Source organism: Taudactylus pleione, unplaced genomic scaffold, assembly GCF_031769625.1.
Source record: "Taudactylus pleione unplaced genomic scaffold, aTauple2 ptg000016l, whole genome shotgun sequence".
In the NCBI taxonomy this organism is placed as follows: Eukaryota; Metazoa; Chordata; class Amphibia; order Anura; family Myobatrachidae; genus Taudactylus; species Taudactylus pleione.
Window position 1 is genome coordinate 17,976,412 of NW_028284418.1, and position 18,634 is coordinate 17,995,045.

At 40.5% G+C, this 18,634-nt stretch overlaps 1 protein-coding gene across 2 annotated transcripts in view; it reads right to left on the reverse strand.

The window, feature by feature from the left end:
- Window positions 1-18,634, reverse strand: part of CA10 (carbonic anhydrase 10 (inactive)) — a 388,895-nt gene that overhangs the window by 32,621 nt on the left and 337,640 nt on the right. For both annotated transcript variants that reach the window (XM_088473334.1, XM_088473335.1), the window contains one exon: window positions 7,892-8,046. In XM_088473334.1, coding sequence (XP_088329460.1) covers window positions 7,892-8,046 — 155 coding nt within the window. The remainder of the gene's footprint in view (window positions 1-7,891; window positions 8,047-18,634) is intronic.

Sequence of the window (18,634 nt, forward strand, 5' to 3'; positions counted from 1 at the left end):
TCTACTGGGAGTCCAAGGTGGCAAAGCTTCATTTGTTGATAATACCTAATTATGCTCTAGGGATCTGGGGCCTCATTCAGACCCACTCGCAAGCAGCTGTCCACTCGCAAGTGGGTCGATGGTGTGCACTGCGCATGCGCACGACAGAGGGAGCTCCGTCGTGCGCATGCGCCAGATGCGACGAGCGAAGGACTTTCCTTCGCTCGTTGTGTCTGATCAAAGGAGGCATGCTGTCGATGTTGATTGACAGCACGCCCCCTTTGGTGGGCGTGCCGGGGGCGTGCCTGCCAGACGGAGGTACTGTCTGAAGCCGGCCCCACTGACATCACTAGTGATGTCAGTGGGAGTGATTTTGGCTCTGATAGAGCCAAAATCACTCCAGGGCTTGTGGTCGAAAAACCCGACCACAGGCTTCTGGTCACACTGGCGATGGTCGAGATGGTCAAGACCATCGCGACCATCATCCTGCACGCTCGTATGTGCTGTGGGTGGTGACCCACAGCTATACGAGCGTCCAGGAGGACGCTCCATTTTTATGGAGGACGGCCCTCATTCAGAGCGAGCGCTCTGCTCAGAGCGTCCGGCTCTGAATGAGGGCCTTGGTTCAATACACATAGCACTGAATGCAGTTTAAATGAGCACTAGACCCTAGAAATAAGTCTTGATTGAATATTTAAATATAAAATCCCCAGACAAATGTATAGGCAGAGATCTCTGGGAAAAAAGCACACTGCCCTGAAACTAAAGAAAATATAAAGTTAAAGTCAGCCCCTTGTGCACAAATACAAGGCCAGGGGTTATGATGGAATGGGATTGTAATGCCGGTGGCTGTTTAGCCACCGGTTCAAATTCCGACACTGTGAGCCCGAAAGATGGAAATCCCGACAGCATGAGGTAAGTACCCTAACCCTCCCCTCTCCCCCCAACCCTCCTTTAGAGGTGCTTAACCCTAACCTTCCCCCAATGCCTAACCCTAACCTCCCTCCAGGGGTGCCAAAACTTAACCCCACTCCCCACACCCTAAACCTAACCCTTCTGGGGAGGTGCCTAAACCTAACCTCCCTCTGGGGGTGTCTAACCCTAACCCCTTCCCCTAGCCTAACCCTAACCCTCCTGGGGGGCTGCCTAACCCTAAGTCACACCAGAATGTTACACATAACCTAACCCCCCCACCCATGGCTAACAGGACGGGTGCCCTGTACTCACCTCTTTCGGGCCCGCATTTTCCTTGATTCCGGCGTCGGGATTATGACAGGTGTTGGTATCTCAACGCCTGTCATAAATCCCTAGCAGCCATTCTGCCATCGGGATTGTGACCGGCGGCTGCAACATAACTACTTACCGTTATGATGATTGGTTATCCCAGTGGTGTGTTGATTTGTACTTATGAAAATACATTTATACCGAAATCCTGTTTATTCTTGTGATACATTTATTTATGCAGTGGTCCTGTAAAAAACTGATAAAATCATGACTAATCTGAACACAGGCTGTCATCCAACAGTCTTAATCCATAGTAAGTGGTCAGGAAGTATTTATTCAGAACGACAAGCAAAGATGTGGTGCAGCAGCTACACATTACCTACAATAATATGTGGTTCCAAATGCCATCAAAGGAGCCTGGTAGTTGCTGTTTACTAGTCTTTATTGACTACTCCTACAAGCCTCTCCTACAGCTGCAACATGTTTGTGTGCATTTGAAGCTCACTGTTGGTGTGTAGCTGTTTTATCCAGCGAGACTGGTAGGAGTAGTAAGTGAAGACTAGTAAACATCAACACCCCATAATGCATGGTGGAGCAGTTAGTGGTATAAACTTAGGGCCTGATTCACTATGTATCGCTATTCTGCTTATACGCACGCACCACAGTTGCTAATATCAGCGGTGCTATTTAAATGTTTTCATTCACATTGCGATCGCATCCTGAAATAACGACGCCAACTTCCCCTTTCTCACATCTGTATACTAGGGGAACATAGCGAAACCATCGGTAACATTGAGTAACATTGGACCCATATGCACACTTGCACAAGTCCTGATCTTACTCAGAAATTGCTAACATCCACGCACGCTATCAGTGCTTTGGCTGCTTTCCTTTTGAAAAAAAACCCTGAGAGAGGGGAGAAACTAGTAAAGGCTATACAGTGGATTGCTCTCATACTTTCTGCATACCTCCTATTAATGGGACATTACTTCTGTGGTTATCAGCAGCATCCCAGAATTTGGAGAACTGCCTATCACCATCAGGGCAGAGCCGTCTTTTTATCAGTGGAAAAGCGACATACTACATGGAGTTGCAGTATACAGGTATCCATTTTCTCCATCCATAACCAATTATACTGCTTTCAGTCACTACACATGGTAGACTGGACATTGCTATATTCACCTCTATTACCTGGTTGCGAGTCGCTGGAGCGACGTTAAACTAAGGACACTGTCACATTTACTCCCCTGGCCTGGTCGTGACCCACCGGAGCGGTGCCACCATAAGGAGACTCCAGAACGTGGATTTATTGTGAGCAACTTAACACAGAAGCTGTAGTTATGTGATTCAGAATGTGACACAGGATTGTGCAATAGTCAGGTTGATTCCTGGCTGTCTTATGATACAGAGTTAGCACATTGTGGTCATACAATATATGCATGAGCTTTTGCATTGGACAGGCGGCTCATTCCTCAAACGATCTTGGATGGTGACTATACATCAATATATTGTTTCACACCTACAGCCTTTCTTTTCTTTATGTATATGTGATCTACTCCATATAAGGTATATAGAGGAGATTGAATTGTCCACAGGTCTCAATACTCCATTGAGGTGTTTCATAGACACATTGTGTTTTAGTTCTATAACAGCAATAATGTGTTCGTTATTTGCCACAAGTCGTAATGGTTAGAGGCACATTTTCACTGTGTATTAATGCTTAATGTATGTATATGTTTTTAGTTTGAACTGCAGTTCTCTTATACATGTTTAACTAATATATGTTTAATAAATTTTTAATTATTATACAGTCTTGGGTTATTTTGTATTGGAATTAGCGCAGACACATTTTTTACATAAAACAGATGCATGCTTGTTTCCCAGGAATGGGTTCAAAGGATAGTGCTTTATCTAATGCACAAAGCACGCAGGTTGTACCCAACTTGGGATCATGTTTGTCCCAATTCATTTACAGTGTTGGAACCATTGAAGGTAAGCGTCATGTGGTTGACATAAAGAACCCATGCCCAGACAAAGAATGAATAAGTGATGGCTTATTGTGGGTTATCCACAGAGAACTGTACAGATCATTATATAGTTAGAGTCCTTCCTAAAATACCTCAGAGACTTAAAAGTAAACATTTCAGGACCCAGCCAAGGACAACCATGAGAAGTTTGCCAAACAGTTGTGACAAATTATGTTGAGATGGGTGGATGAAGCTGCTTTCTGGAAATTGGTTATTTACATATTTGGCCAGATACAGTTGAACCACCTGTACATAACGGTGGTGATGAAAATATTTTTGAACTTTCCATTTTGAGATAAGTTGCTCAGTAACAGATCAGTATGTGACTGTCCAGTCACACTATTAGAACTGCCAGTGCAAAAGCAGTCCTCTACTCTTTACCCACATACTCTGGTATATTTAACCAGCCATCTCATTATCCTATCTTTGGAACATACAGGGCTGGGACAAAATCAGATTACAGTGTTTCATGACAGAAGCCTACCAGACTTATGCTACCAATCTGAGTCCAGAAGCCCAACATGCTGGTCAGCATGCATGTAATGGAGGTGAAGAAACAAGGAATATACTCATTCTAAGCAGCCAAATGAAGTAATATTTGCATCAGCTTCTAGTAAACTTAAAAATGGGCACCAAGCATCCACTGTATGCTCACTGGTACTCAGTCCCCCCCAGGTCCTAGTGCATGGTAGTAAGCTTTACCTTGAGAATGGTGCATATAAGGCTATATATGCAATACAACTTTGTGTGTAATGAGCAGTATGGAATTACCAACCACAGACATCTAAAAAATCAAGGAATGCTTCCTCTTTTATATGACTATTGTTGGCATACAGTAATCTTAAATTGATATTACATTCCTACATTGTGGTAGTGTGCTAGCAGAATATTGTGGTCAAACTGAGGTCAAAGCAGAAGGCAGACAAGTGCAACCTATAGATGTGTCCTCATACACTATGGCTTCAACAAGCATCTTTCTTGCTCAAAATGTGCATCTTATTGACATAAATAAAACAACTGGAAGTGACAATACTACTTTGCTAGATTTCAGTGATCAATTAAATGTGCAACAATTGTACATCTGTGTGCGAAAGAGCCTGAATCTGCTACAAAGTGCTGAGATGCTGTGGTTATTTTCTCTAACCAAGGGCCTGATTCACCAGTGGACTCAATGCTCATATTTACGCAGATCGAGTGATTATTTGCCATTGCGCATGCAAGTAAATCACACTGGGCACATGTTGCGATTGCTTAGTGATTACATACACACAGAGGATCCATTCGTAAAGTGAGTGTCATATGATTAGTGTTTGGGGAATATAATGTGCTTATGTAAATGCAGGCATGTCTGACCAATGGTCGTGCATAACTTAGCCACTGAGATTGCAGTCACAGCTCCCTGCATGCGAGGAGAGCTGCAATGTTTACGGCTGGTTAGACTTGCCGTATATGCTGTTTGATTGCTTGATGTTCGTCAATGGTACCGATGTTTAAAGAGTACGATATTGGACAGATATGAGAAAGCAGCAGTGGGCGTCTTTATGTCGGTTGTGCTTTGGCAGGCATTAGTATATTTTCGCAGTTGCATTCCATGCAAATTTGCAACTGCAATCGCATTAGGGCCCATTGCTGAATCAGGCCTCAATTTCAATGTGCTTCTTTGCGACCTAGTACATGCTTAAAATGAATTCCTGTGTGGTTAAAGTCACATCCCAGCATCTGGTGTACACTTTTTAGTTATGTTTGGTTGCATCTGCGATGTGAAAAGGATGCAAAATGTAAAGCTAAAGATGATATGCTACACATCTCGGAATGGCTCAGTCTTGCCGGATGCAGTCTGATCAAAGTTTTCAGGACTGCGCATGTGCCAGAGCCACAGTGTGTATGTCTTATGATGGTGCTGCATCTCTGGTCACAGTGCCCTTTTAACAGCATGTCTGCCTTGTTTTCTAGGCAGACTGAAGCCAGTGGCTGTGTCCTTGGATGCAGTTTCACTGGCCTTGGTAGCATAGTTTTGCCGGGCATTCTGAGCAACCTGAGGGTTACTCAGAGGTCCAATGCTATGATGTTGATCCAATGCTAAGTCTTCAGATGCAGACAGCAGATCAATGAAGCTGGCAGTGGGCGTCTTTTTACACAAGACGTCTCCTGCAACTTTTACATATATTCATACAAAGATGCAGTAGTGGAGACATTTGCATCCACCTCTAAAGCAAGCATACTGATCATTGTATCGCTAAATGTCCAAGGTGTGACTGTGACTGATGGATGTTGCTCGATGTGTAAACCCCAAAATGTAGAAATAGATACAATAGTGTATGTGGTGTAAGAATTACTTAAAAGTGAAAAATAAATGTAGGTAATGAGCAAGGACAGAAACACAGCATGAAAACCAGACAAGCTAACACTATTACAGGCAATGAGTATATGCTCCTGACAGCTTGACAGTGACCAATCCCAATCAGTCAAACTGTCTAGCCTTCACAGAACCTATAACAGTCAGTGGAGGTGTCAAGGAAAACAAAAATAAATAGTCTTCATGGATTGAATGCCATTGCTCCAATCCTACACTTTGTTACTACTTGTCACATTGGCAGGCTAAGGGGCTGATTCAGAGATGCACGCAAACCACACATAATGCTGATGTTCATGTAGTTGAGCAATTTTTTGCAAGTGCGCATGCATGAAAAACTCGTATGGTGCATGCATCACACAGAGTGTACGCACCAAGGCACTATTGAGGTGTACGGTATCAGTCTGTGTTTGTTTCACATTTTTCTTACTTTGTTAACTTTTTTTTTTACTATAGCATATTTTAACAGACAACATAACAGGCTTAGATGTTATAGACTCGCTTATAGAATTGTATTATCATGTTTGTTAGTATATTTGTAATTCCTGCAGGAATAAATATTTAGATTTACAAATTTTAATTTTCCATACTGTGGAATCATTTTGTCTACTTGACTATGAACTGTAACATAGAAGTATCTTTAGTACTCACCATTTTGGGGTATATTTACTAAGAGGTGGGTTTGAAATCCCAGCAGTTTTGCTGTGGTTTACCGGCAGGATTGAAGCCTGCAGAATTTACTAATCTCAAACACGCCACGAAACCGCTTTAGAATACAATTGTACACTGAAGCACTATCAATGTTTTTAAAAATAGAAGTATAGAAACCCCAGATTTACTAAGTGACGTGTTTCAACCATGCCACAAATCTGCCAACAAACCTGCCCCAAAAAATAGCCTGTTGAGACAGAGAAAAGAGCAATATTTTATATTAATTATAGTAAAGGGTCAATATTATCAATTGTTAATTGGTGTCCCAAAAGCATGCTGTTTCAGCTATGTGGTCAATTAGAAGAGGAATATTATATATCAATATGTATTTAATAAGAAGGCAGATAATGTTGATAATACTCTTTTAGTGGAAATACAATTTTTTTATATATTAGTGGGCAAATTGTTTCATTTTATTAGGAAAGCAATATTATTTATTAATTATATTAAAAAGGCATTTATGTTTTTTATGTTTTTTATGATGGGGCAACATTTGTTATTGTATCATATGGACATCATAAAATAATTAATGTTCCCCCATCATAAAAACATTTTTAAACACCAATTAACAATTAATTAATATTGACACTTTAATTTTATTAAGAGAGCAATATTATTTATTAATTATATTAAATATATAATTATATTAAACAATACTTTTCCCTCTAACAGTGATTTTCAACCTTTGTCAACTCGAGGCACACTACACTACACAAGATTTTTAAATTGCCAAGGCACACTATTCGGCAATGCAGCGTGCGTGACCAATGTAAAAACAAACACACTGGCTCCACATAACAAAAAATACACACACATTAGCCTCCACAGGAATAAAACACACTACACTGGCCTTCTCAGGAATAAAACACACTACAGTACAAGTGTGCTGAGCTGACCGAAGCAAACTTGACATCCACTCGCGGCACACTAGTGTGCCATGGCACAGTGGTATAAAAATGCTGCTCTAACATTAATAAAATAGTATTTCCTCTAGATGAGAATTATAAGTGTTATCTGCCTCTTTAGTCAATAAATAATAATTTCCCTCATTATAAATGATTCCTTACCTTCTATTTGGCCCAATAAATGCGAGAGTTTGTGGTGGGTTAATATCAGTTTGTGGTGGTTTTATATCAGTTTAGACAAAATCCCAGGAAAAAATACACCACAAATCCACCTCAAAACAATTTGTCATCAATGAATTTGTAACAAAAACCATTAAAACCACTCAACAGTAAATTTAGGGATTTGGTGCCTAATCTGTTTGCAATTTGCAGGGATTTCAAAACCTCAGCAAAACTGCAGTTTATTAAATTTATCCTATGTTGTTTTTTTTTTATCAAAGGATTTATTATATAAAACAGTGTATAACGTATGGGTCATAAAGGGACCCATGATTTGCTCATTGCAAACCTACTGTGTACTACCAATAAATGCTAATCCAACTACTTCTGATGTTTTAATGTTTTTAATAGTTTTCCATTTACCCATTATAACAATATTATACTTAGTATGTGGCAAAAGTAAGGCAATTCAAATGAGGTACAATAGTAATGAAAATGGTTAACATAATTTGCATCCTACCCATTCTACTTACCTGCATTCTAGTTATGTAGATGGGTTTGTTCATTATAATCCAACTTGCTGTCTCATAGCAGGGTGGGATAGTCATTGACCCATCATATGTAATGAAACTAGCAGTTTCAGGATAAAGCTCTTCAATATTTAGCCCCTGTAGTAAATATGCATCATCTAAGGATATATTGTGGAAAAAACATATTCAGTAACGCAATGTTAGATTGACAAATAGTAGTGTAGATATACATAGACATATGCATTTATAGCTATGTCAAGTTATTTATTATTTACAACATTTTGGTGAGTGAAACCAACTATTTCTCCAATAATTAAAATGAAGGCCCAGATATATCAATGAGTGATATTTTTGTTATACTTCGTTACTAATCTTAAATGATGCTCCAACCAATCAGCTTATAATTCTCATTTTTCAAACACACGACAGTTAGGAGCTGATTGGTTGGAGCACCATTTAAGATTAGTAACAAGACATAACAAGATTATTACTTTGATAAATCTGGGCCTAAACATGAAGTTTAAACATAGCCTTAAAGGTGACAAGGTTGTTATCTGCTCCCGTTTAGATTGTAGACTCTCACGAGCAGGGCCCTTTTCCCTCATGTGCTTTTTCTTCCCTCACTTATACCATCATCTCCCCACTGCCAACAATGGCACCAAAAATTTGGGTTTGGGTGCCCCACTGTTTATTTGGGTATAATGATTGCTAATGCAGCAATGTTAATAAACCTTGTCCATGTCCTGCAATGTTCTGTACTGTAAGTCCCTTTTTTACTTGTTCATACTGTTCGTGTTTATGTTCTTTGTAAGGTGCTGCATACCCCTGGTGGTGCCATACAAATTAAGGATAATAATAATAATAATAATAATAATAATAATAATAACAATAATAATAATATCATCTGTGCTGTGTGAAACGTTTCAGGACAAAAGTAAATTTTTATTGTTTGCCATACTTATTTAGACAAATTGGACAGACCTAGCCATATGGTTCTCTGGGAAATTTAATATATTGACTATGGACCTTAAACTAAGTTTGATTGCATTTGACTCCAAATTTGCAAATTAAAATGTGTTCACTAAAAATACACAATTGTGTGCATATGCATAGTTATAAGAATTGTAAGATGTGTGCAGACACCAGTAATATATGCATTGGGCATACATCCAATACACTTACATCCAAATTTTAAACATTTGTTTTGTTAGCGAGATATACATTCAATAATAGATTGGCTTAAATGCCCCCAAAACAGGTATAATTGTAGTTGCCATGTATGCAAAATAAAATATTTCTATAATATAATATATTAAATTAAGAAAGCATGTGTCAGCATGAATGGTGAAACTGCAATCAGTTCATCAGATGCAGCTAACTAGTGCTAGTGACCATATCATCATCACCATTACTTTTGCACCAATCCTAACTATTGATACAGCTTTGACAGGCATATATCCATCTCTATGTAGGTCTGCATCTGTTCACTATTACATGAATATGCCCTTGTTGTACTCTACATTTGACTTCCCCTTCCCACTACAACCCTGCCTCTCAAGATGCCAGCTGGTATAGCTTGTTTTCTTGACGTACACGGAATCAATTTGCATGATATACAATTTAAAAAAACATTGGAGAGAGCCTGTGTGCAGACTCCATGTGGCCTCCATTCTCTCTGGCAGCATAGTAGAGTCTGGCTTAGGGACATCTCTACTACACATGCGCAAATCACTGGGAAAATGGCTGCCACACCATTGTGATTTTTGCTGCCCTGCAGTGTCTTGCTGTTTGCCTTGCAGATCTCTGGAGAGGTAAATATAACTATATATGGGGGCAGGGGGTGTGGGTTTTGGCCCCCCTGGACCCAAGAGCCTGTGTGCACTGCACACCCTCCACCCATTATAGATACGTCATTGGGTGTAACTCCAAATCAGTATCAGCCCCTATAGGTGCACTTAGCATGTTGCAGCCATTGCTAAGTTTTTAATCAAACCTTAAAATCTGATCCATGCCATTTGGATTTTGATTTAAATTGCTTATTATCTTTAGTTCACATATTGAATGATGTCTGGGGAGTTGCCAAACATTATTACTACTTTAGTGTTGTTTTGACAATCTCAGCCAGGATAACTCATTGAATAGGGATGACTACTGCAACTGGCTGTTTGAGAAACACAGTCATCCTGCACTTATTTGGCTTCATTCAGAGTTGTACACAGTGATGTTCCTGCACACTTAAATGTTTGCATCTGTATTTGGAGTTTCACGTATCTTAAGATTTTTGCTACATAAAAAAGAGTGCCAACATGTATATGGAGCAGAGATAAGGCACTCATCATCATCAACTTTCAAAAGATATGTCTCCCAAAAAGCATATTTAAAATTATTTCTAAATTAAAATAAGACACAAGTCAAAAGGGGTGTGGTGCACACCCACAAGAAGCCTAAAAGTGCAATATTCAAAATACGGGTGCATGTTTTGCGCAATGGATTGTATGCAAAAGCCAAAGTTACAATGCACAAATAAAAAAATATATTTTTTTTTCACATCAATAATAGATAATTCAACAAAAACAAAACTAGCAGGTCACACCAAAGTTAAATATTATTTAATGTGACCTATACACTATACCCCTTATTTATATATATTCACCCTTCAAAAATAATTATCATATAGAGATACTGTTTGGGGTGCTATCCAAGGACTTATATAGCAACAATCTTCACAAACAAAGAAATAATAGTCCCTCTAACGGAATGCACACGTATATTAGTATAGGCACAATGTTGTCTAAAAATTAACCTTTACTTGGTATATGTTAATAAACAATTATATTAAAATCTGTGAAGTACAATTGTAGAACCATGGTGAAACTTTAAAATAAAGGCTGTAAATAGTCTCTGTGTCCCTTTTTTATTATTCCTACTGTGTTGTATTTATAGATTATCTGTTATTCCAATTATTTCCTGTTCTCATTCAACAGTTCTCAGCAGGTAAGTTACTGTAATAAAGGCAATATAGAGATTATTTCACATCATCATAATAAGGCAGCAATCTGAATGTTTAGTTATGTTTATTTAGTGGGAATTGATAAATATCTAAATACTTTAGGGATTATAACTATACTATGTACATTCAAAGTCGGTCCTCATACCGTATTCAGTGATATTCCAATTGCTACAAGTACATTTTATTATACTGACACACCGGATAATTCTAATGTTTCTATTCATAGATTCTTAATGATTCTAATTTAGTATAAATATTCTCCAGAGATACATAAACAGGAATCAGCATCTGAAGTTCATATATACAGTATATATTTTCCATCTGGTATCACATTGTGTCCTGTCAGTGTGTGCGATTCACACTTAATAATCATAATGTTCTTCCTGTATCTAGTGCAGATGGGAATCAAACTGATCTATTATTTGTATTTACATAGTATATGATTTACATTCAGTATAACGAGTGTGTGAGCCTAAATTAGGGATTTCTATATCACTCCTTATATCTTAATTACCATCTCTAATAATATTACATTAAGTTTTCACATAAGTGTCTTATTCAGTAGTTGATACCTGGGCCAATGTTATACCACATTATTATTCATGATGATACACAATATATCTCTCTCAGTGCTGTTATTTACGGTCACTGCAATCAATTGTTCCCTATCATGCTGCTCCTATCTAATGGAACAAGTGATGCCGACGCAATCTCCTTGTTCATTAGCCCCATTACAAACTGAGTCTGCCTCTTAAATGTTACGGTGCCGCAGCCGCGGTCCGTCTGAACCATATCATATGGCTATACTATCCTGCCTCAGATATATCTATTACAACATATTTTCATTAACTCAGGGCACATTTCTTAGACATAACAGCTGAACACCGATGCGCATTTCACTGTAGCTTTTTCAAATAGGCAAAACTTATTATGATGATGTGAAATAATCTCTATATTGCCTTTATTAACTGTTACCAGCTGAGAACTGTTGAATGAGAACAGGGAAATAATTGGAATAACAGATAATCTATAAATACAACACAGTAAAACTAATAAAAAAGGGACACAGAGACAATTTACAGCATTTATTTTAAAGTTTCACCATTGTTCTAAAATATTACTTTGCTGATTTTAATATAATTGTTTATTAACATATACCAAATAAAGGTTACGTTTTAGACAACATTGTGCCTATACTAATATACGTGTGCATTACGTTAGAGGGACTATTATTTCTTTGTTTGTGAAGATTGTAATTATAATTACCATATGTTTAACAACATATTTTGTTGTGTCCCTTTAAAATTAAAATAGCAAAATATGTAATCCAATCATCTTTTCAATCATGTTTTAAGCTGAATCATAATGGAAAACAAAACTATTATGTAATTGGTCAGTAACATCACTAATTGTAGTGTAATAATTATAAAAGGGGCATACAGGACTTAACAAACATACAATGGTTACATTTTATTCAATGTATTACATAAATCTGCAGGTGATGTCCATAATTTGGTGAAAATGCATACATTTACCTACACTCATGGTAATTATCAAATTGGAATATAGACCATGCATTAAGGAAATACATTATTCTAATTTTATTCTATCTTGCTTTTAAATTACTTAAATGGAAATCATGCTGTGCTATTATAGAAAATGACTCATTTTGTTTTTCTAGTTGATCATTGCTTTCTATTATTTACTTTATGTTTGTACACTATCTACTAGGTATTTATTGTAATTTTAATTATCCTATTTTTTTTCATTCCAATTATATAATACATGGTATAGAAATGAGGACTTGGTAAAGCAGTGTCTTTTAATGGTAGCAGACACTGCACCTTAGCATATGTGAGCTTAGGCCTGGATACACACAGGCGCATAACAGAAAATAAGCAAATAAACATAAAAGTAAATGTCCCAGCTCTCCTTGTGCTAATGTCTGTGGACCTTCTAGGTCCTGGCACCCTAATGCTAACCACCACCACATGCCTATCACCTGGACAGTTTTTCCGGCATCAGGAGCAAGGTGCATCAGGTGTGTGAGAGTTGTAAACTCTTCCTGTGCTCTAGTGATTATTCCAGCTGGGTCTGTGTAAATGTGAAAACCTGGAATTCCACACATCCACTGCTAATGCAGAATGCACAGGTTTCACTGCAGCCTCCCTCGGAGGGAGCTGATTCCACCAGAATGTGGGCAATTCAGGTGAGAGACAACTCCTTTCACCACAATATATTGTGGCAATATCATGCTAGGTGGCGATAGTGAGCCATGTATTCTGTGGGGGGCTGGAGGAATCTGCCCACACAGGGTAGAAATAGGAAATGTGACCCCACCTAGAGGCTGCCTTATGGATAGAGCTTAGGTGAGGCAAACCAGTCTGGCTGCTGGAGGAGACAGTCCAAGTGAGACAGTATCAGCTATAGAGCCCAGAGGTGGCCAGGAGACTAGTGTCCAGACCTGCAGTAAGGCAGGGAGGATCACAAAACTTTAAGACTGTTTGTGTGAAGCTGTAGCAGCCTAGCTGAAGGCCAGGAGGCCAGTGTCCATATCTGCAGGAGGCAGGGAGGACCAAAAAAAAGACTTTATGTGAAGGCCATGAGGATGTGTCTATACCTATGAGAAACAGGATTGAGACTTTTGAGACTGTGTTACATTTGCAGACTAGCTGCCCATAATACAGTAGCCAGAGTTCAAGAAGAGAGTTAGTGCCCTGAAAGGGGGGTGCTTGTCATTTTTTGTTCCTGAATGCTGTCAGTAAAGCTCCATTTAATTTCATTTAAACCTGAAAAGCTGTGTGTGTACCTTTAATATGCACCTAGGCACCGCACCACACCACTGACCTGTCTACTGAGCTAATTACCCCAAGTTATCACAATATATACTATATATATTATAAAGGCACAGTCGTGCCATTATATTAAGGCTGCATGTAAAAAACTGCAATTATCCCATAGAGAAATCCGGAGGAGGGGCATGGTGTTTAAGGGGCAACACCTCAAAAGCTATAGGAGGTACCGAGCTGAAAATTAGCACGGACAGGTAGAATTGTCGCTCGGTGCTGCATGCCAAATTTCCAGGCAAAAACATAAAAAATTTGGATTTTTGTGACATTCTCAATTAGGACCACTTTTCTGCTGTAGACTATTGGGGTTTTTTGGGAAGGCATAACTCAGGGTAGGGGGCAAATTTAGACTTGTGGTTTGTTTTATTAGGTAGCTATTGTGCATGGGTACGTGGTTTTGGGGTTCAGGTGAATTAGAAAGTTACAGTTTTTAAACTATTACCTCAAGAATGCACCATTGAACAGATACGAAATTTCAACTTGTTGCGCAGAGGCAGTGGGTGACAGGGCAAGATAGTGAGAGGAGAGATCAAATGTCAGATCCCAGGGGAGGCAGACAGCGACATTTATTATACAGTGGCTGCTGGCTGTTAGGTCAGCCAGTCAGCCCTCCTGCAGCGGCGGTGCATTGCATCAGGGTCCGGCGACTATATAATGTCAAACTGACACATCTCTGTGTGCCAGCATGCTGCTGCACTGCCGCTTCATGATAAAGGATGTGGTCCAGCTGGAGGAGGTGGAGCAAGTGCATGGAGAGGTCTCCCCTCCTCCTCGCCGCTTCCTGTGTGGCTGGGTGCTCCTGCCTACAGCTCCTGTGCACCACTGCTTTCTAGCAGTCTAGCCCTGGGGCACCATCACAGCAGCCCAGCACACGCTACTGTGTGCTGGGCTGCACTGGGAGACTGGTCGTGGCTGCTAAGCAGCAGCCACAGCATCTTCTATGCCTGTGGGGGGAGCAATCACACTGATCGCTCCCTCCACTGACTATGCGCCAAGCTGAGGAGGCTCACAGCGCCCCCCTCCCCAGCGCTTTGCATCAGTGCAAAAAAAAAGCTTTTTTCCCCCCTAAGGGGGCGTGGCCACACCTCCACGATTAGGCCATTCCCCCTTAACCCAGCCCAGTGTCACTCTTGGAGTCCTGGACTAGCCAGCCTGGCTGCTCTGCTGTAGGCCCATCCCCCCAGCCAATTGTAAGTACCTTTATGTCTGCCTCACTGCTGTTATATACAGCCTCCACAATCACACACTATCTCTCCTCTCACTATCTTGCCCTGTCACCCACTGCCTCTACCCTGCGTCACTACCTCTCCATCACCATCTCTCTTCTGTCACCCACTGCCTCTCCAAGGCATTACCCACTCCCCATTAACCTCTGCTTCTCTCCATCACCTTTTTCCTGTCATCCACTGCCTTTCCCCATTGCACTTTCTTGTCACCCACTGCCTCTCCGTCTCCCACTATCTCTCCCTGTCACCTACTGCATCACCCTCTGCCGCTCCCCCGCATCACTATCTCCACATCACCCTCTCACTCCTGTCACCCTCTCCCTGTCACCCACTGCCTCTCCCCTTCATCCTCTAATTCACCCATTACTTCACCCTGGTGTCACCCAGTTCCTCTCCCTGTCACCTATTCCCTAGCATCACCCACTGTCTCCCCTTGTCATCCATTTCCTGGCATCACCCTCTGCCTCTCACTGTCAACCTCTCTTTTCATCCCTGTCACCCACTGCCTCTCCATCTCCCACTATCTCTTCCTGTCACACAATGCCTCACCCTCTGTCTCTCCCCTGCATCACTATCTCCCCATCATCCTCTCACTCCTATCACCCTCTTCCTGTCAACCACTACCTCTCCCTGTCATCCTCTTTGTCACCCACTACTTCATCCTAGTGTAACCCACTTCCTCTCACCTGTCACCTATTCCCTAGCATCACCCACTGCCTCCCCTTGTCACCTATTCCCTGGCGTCACCCTCTGCCTCTCACTGTCACCCTCTTTTTTCATCCCTGTTACCCATTGCCTCTTCGTTTCCCACTATCTCTCCCAATCACCCACTGCTTCACACTCTCTCTCCACTGCATCACTATCTCACCATCACCCTCTCACTCCTGTCACTCTCTGCCTCTCCAAAGGCATCACCCTCTCTCCCGAGGAGACAGGTCGCCAGTCTGACGGCCGGGAGAGCAATGAAGAGCTCCCGAAGAAAGAAGATGCCGGAAAACCTAGTGGGCGGCAGCCATGAAAAAGAGCTGACACAGGCTGCCACCCAATAGGTGAAGATGCTGAAGTCTGGCAGGTTGGCACCCACCAGGCAAAGAAACCAAAGCCCTGGCAGGTTGCCGCCTGACAGACGAAGATGCTAGAAGTCCTAGTGGGCAGCGGCCACAAAAAAGAGCTGACACAGGCTGCCGCCCACTAAGTGAAGATGCCAATGCCCTGGTGGGTTGGTGTCCGCCAGGTGAAAATGCAGAAGCCCTGGCAGGTTGGTGCCTGACGGGCATAGACGCCAGAAGTCTTAGTAGGTGGCAGCCATGTAAAAAGAACTGACACAGGCTGCTGCCCACTAGGTGAAGACGCCGAAGCCCTGGCGGGTTGGTGCTTGCCAGGCAAAGATGCCAAAGCCCTAGTGGGTTGGTGCCTGCCATGCAAAGACGCCGAAGCCCTGGCAGGTTGACAACTGCCAGGCGAAGACGCCAAAGTCTTGGGGTGGTGGTGGCCATGAAAAAAAAATCTTAAAGGCGCTGCCTCCCAGGTGAAGGTGCAGAAAAAATACATTTTATTTAAGAAAACATTGTCTGCTCAATTTAATATTTATTTTACAGGTGTACTACAGGTACCAGTGGGCCCAAAATTTTCTGCTTGCTGGTACTTGTGGTTTTCCAAGTACCAGCATGCGGTGGAGGCTTACTGGGACCTATAGTTCACCTGCAAAAGAAAATAGTCTTTAAAATACACTGCACATTACTGCAGTTAACCACAGGGTGTGATGGCATACCATATCTGTATTGCGCAAGGAACACATCCATTAAGGCATCAGCCTTAATGATCATAATTTCATTGCTTTTCTTAGTTTGAGTGGCACAAATTCAGAAGGTTTTGTTAAATTTCAGATCATGTCTAAGAAGCCTTAATGAGCCATGTGAAAACGTAAGGTTTTTTGTCTATGGAACATACTATATATTTAAATAAATATATATATGTATATATATATATATATATATATATGTATATATATATATATATATATATATATATATATATATATTTATATAGCCTGATAATAAGCACATCTCCTTTCCCCCTAAGTCCAGCCCAATTATAGGTTTCATGCTACAGAGCTCTTTCAAAATCAATTTTATGACCATGTGTCCTTTACTAGATTCTACTATTATGACCATCTCAGTGTGTGGTGATTAAAAAGTAATTGTGTTTATACTGTAACTGCTGTTTCAGATATAGATTTTCTCCTATTGTTTTTTCATTATATACATTATTAGTATTAAAGAGGCAATTTTAAGAATTTGAATGAAAAGTATTGCAAAATTGTTGGATTATTATTTTATACAATAAATGTAAAACATCAGATTATGTAAGTGAAAAGTTCTCTACATAAACATACTGATGATAAAGGAAAGTGTAGCATTGCTTATCTCATCTCAGTAAGATTGTGTCATTTTCCTAATGCAGTTTCTGAAGCAAAAGATTGGTTGTCACGTTATGCAGCCACAGAAAGCCATGGTTTAAGTCTTCTATTACTGTCCATACTGTTGAAGTGAATAGATACTATTTGCCATGCCTAGTAATATGAATCTCTGATATTCACCAAACTGGTATGTAGAATGGCGATTAGAAATAGGTGGTACTAAGATACACAAGTAAGAAAAGTGTGGGCATTTTTTTGTGGGGGACTTGCACCCCTGTCATGTGGATTTTTACAGTGTAGTAATGTCTAATGAGCCAGATTGAAAGCTACTCATCCTATCTGACCCTTATCCACCTTATCCACCCACTTTCTGTCCTTAGTCAATCTCCTGCATTTCTGAGAATATTTAATAATCTGGCAAATAATTGGGCTTTGACTTTGTGTGTCTTCCTCTCTCTGTGACTAACTACCCATGTACTTATTGCTTGTGGATGCGAAAGTCCTGACTTCCCTGCTGTGTAAGAATGCTCAAATTGGATTTGACTTTTAGGCTGCCTCCCGACAATAGGGCTGATTCTAAGTAGGGAGCAAAAAAAAAAAGAGCAAAGCAAGTGACTTTGTATCTGGAAGAAATCATGTAGCAAAGTGTGCAGGGTAAATAGATGAAGTCATTAGGGAGGACAGTAATGATGTTGATAGGGAACATGTAAAAATCCTCAGAATGTCAACATTGTCAACATCTGAAATGTCAACAGAGAAATCCAGACATTCTTAAAATGTTTACATTAGGGTTAGACTGCAAGACGGGAGGGTTTAGGTTAGGCACTAGGGGGAGGTTAGGTATATGGCTAAAAGGGGGGGGAATGGAGGTTGGGGTTAGGCACTAGTGGGAAGGTGAGGATTAGGGATTAGGGCTAGGGGAAAATACTCACCAGAACATCTAATATCTGATCCAGGACTGCTCTCCACGCTGTGGGGAGCAGGTAAGTGACTGGTGGGCAATCAGGGACAGTTTGTCGACATTCTATCATGCTGACATTTCAGCATCCACATAATATCAACATGGTAAATGTCGATTTTGTATACCACACCCAGGGTAAATTCTGTACCCGCTGCTTTTGCATGTAGCACACAAATATTTAACAGCTGTATTTTTACATTGCATTTTCAACTTGAGTTTGGACACACCTCTGGTATCTAAATTCCTCTGCATGTTACATCTTCATTATCTGCAGTGCAACA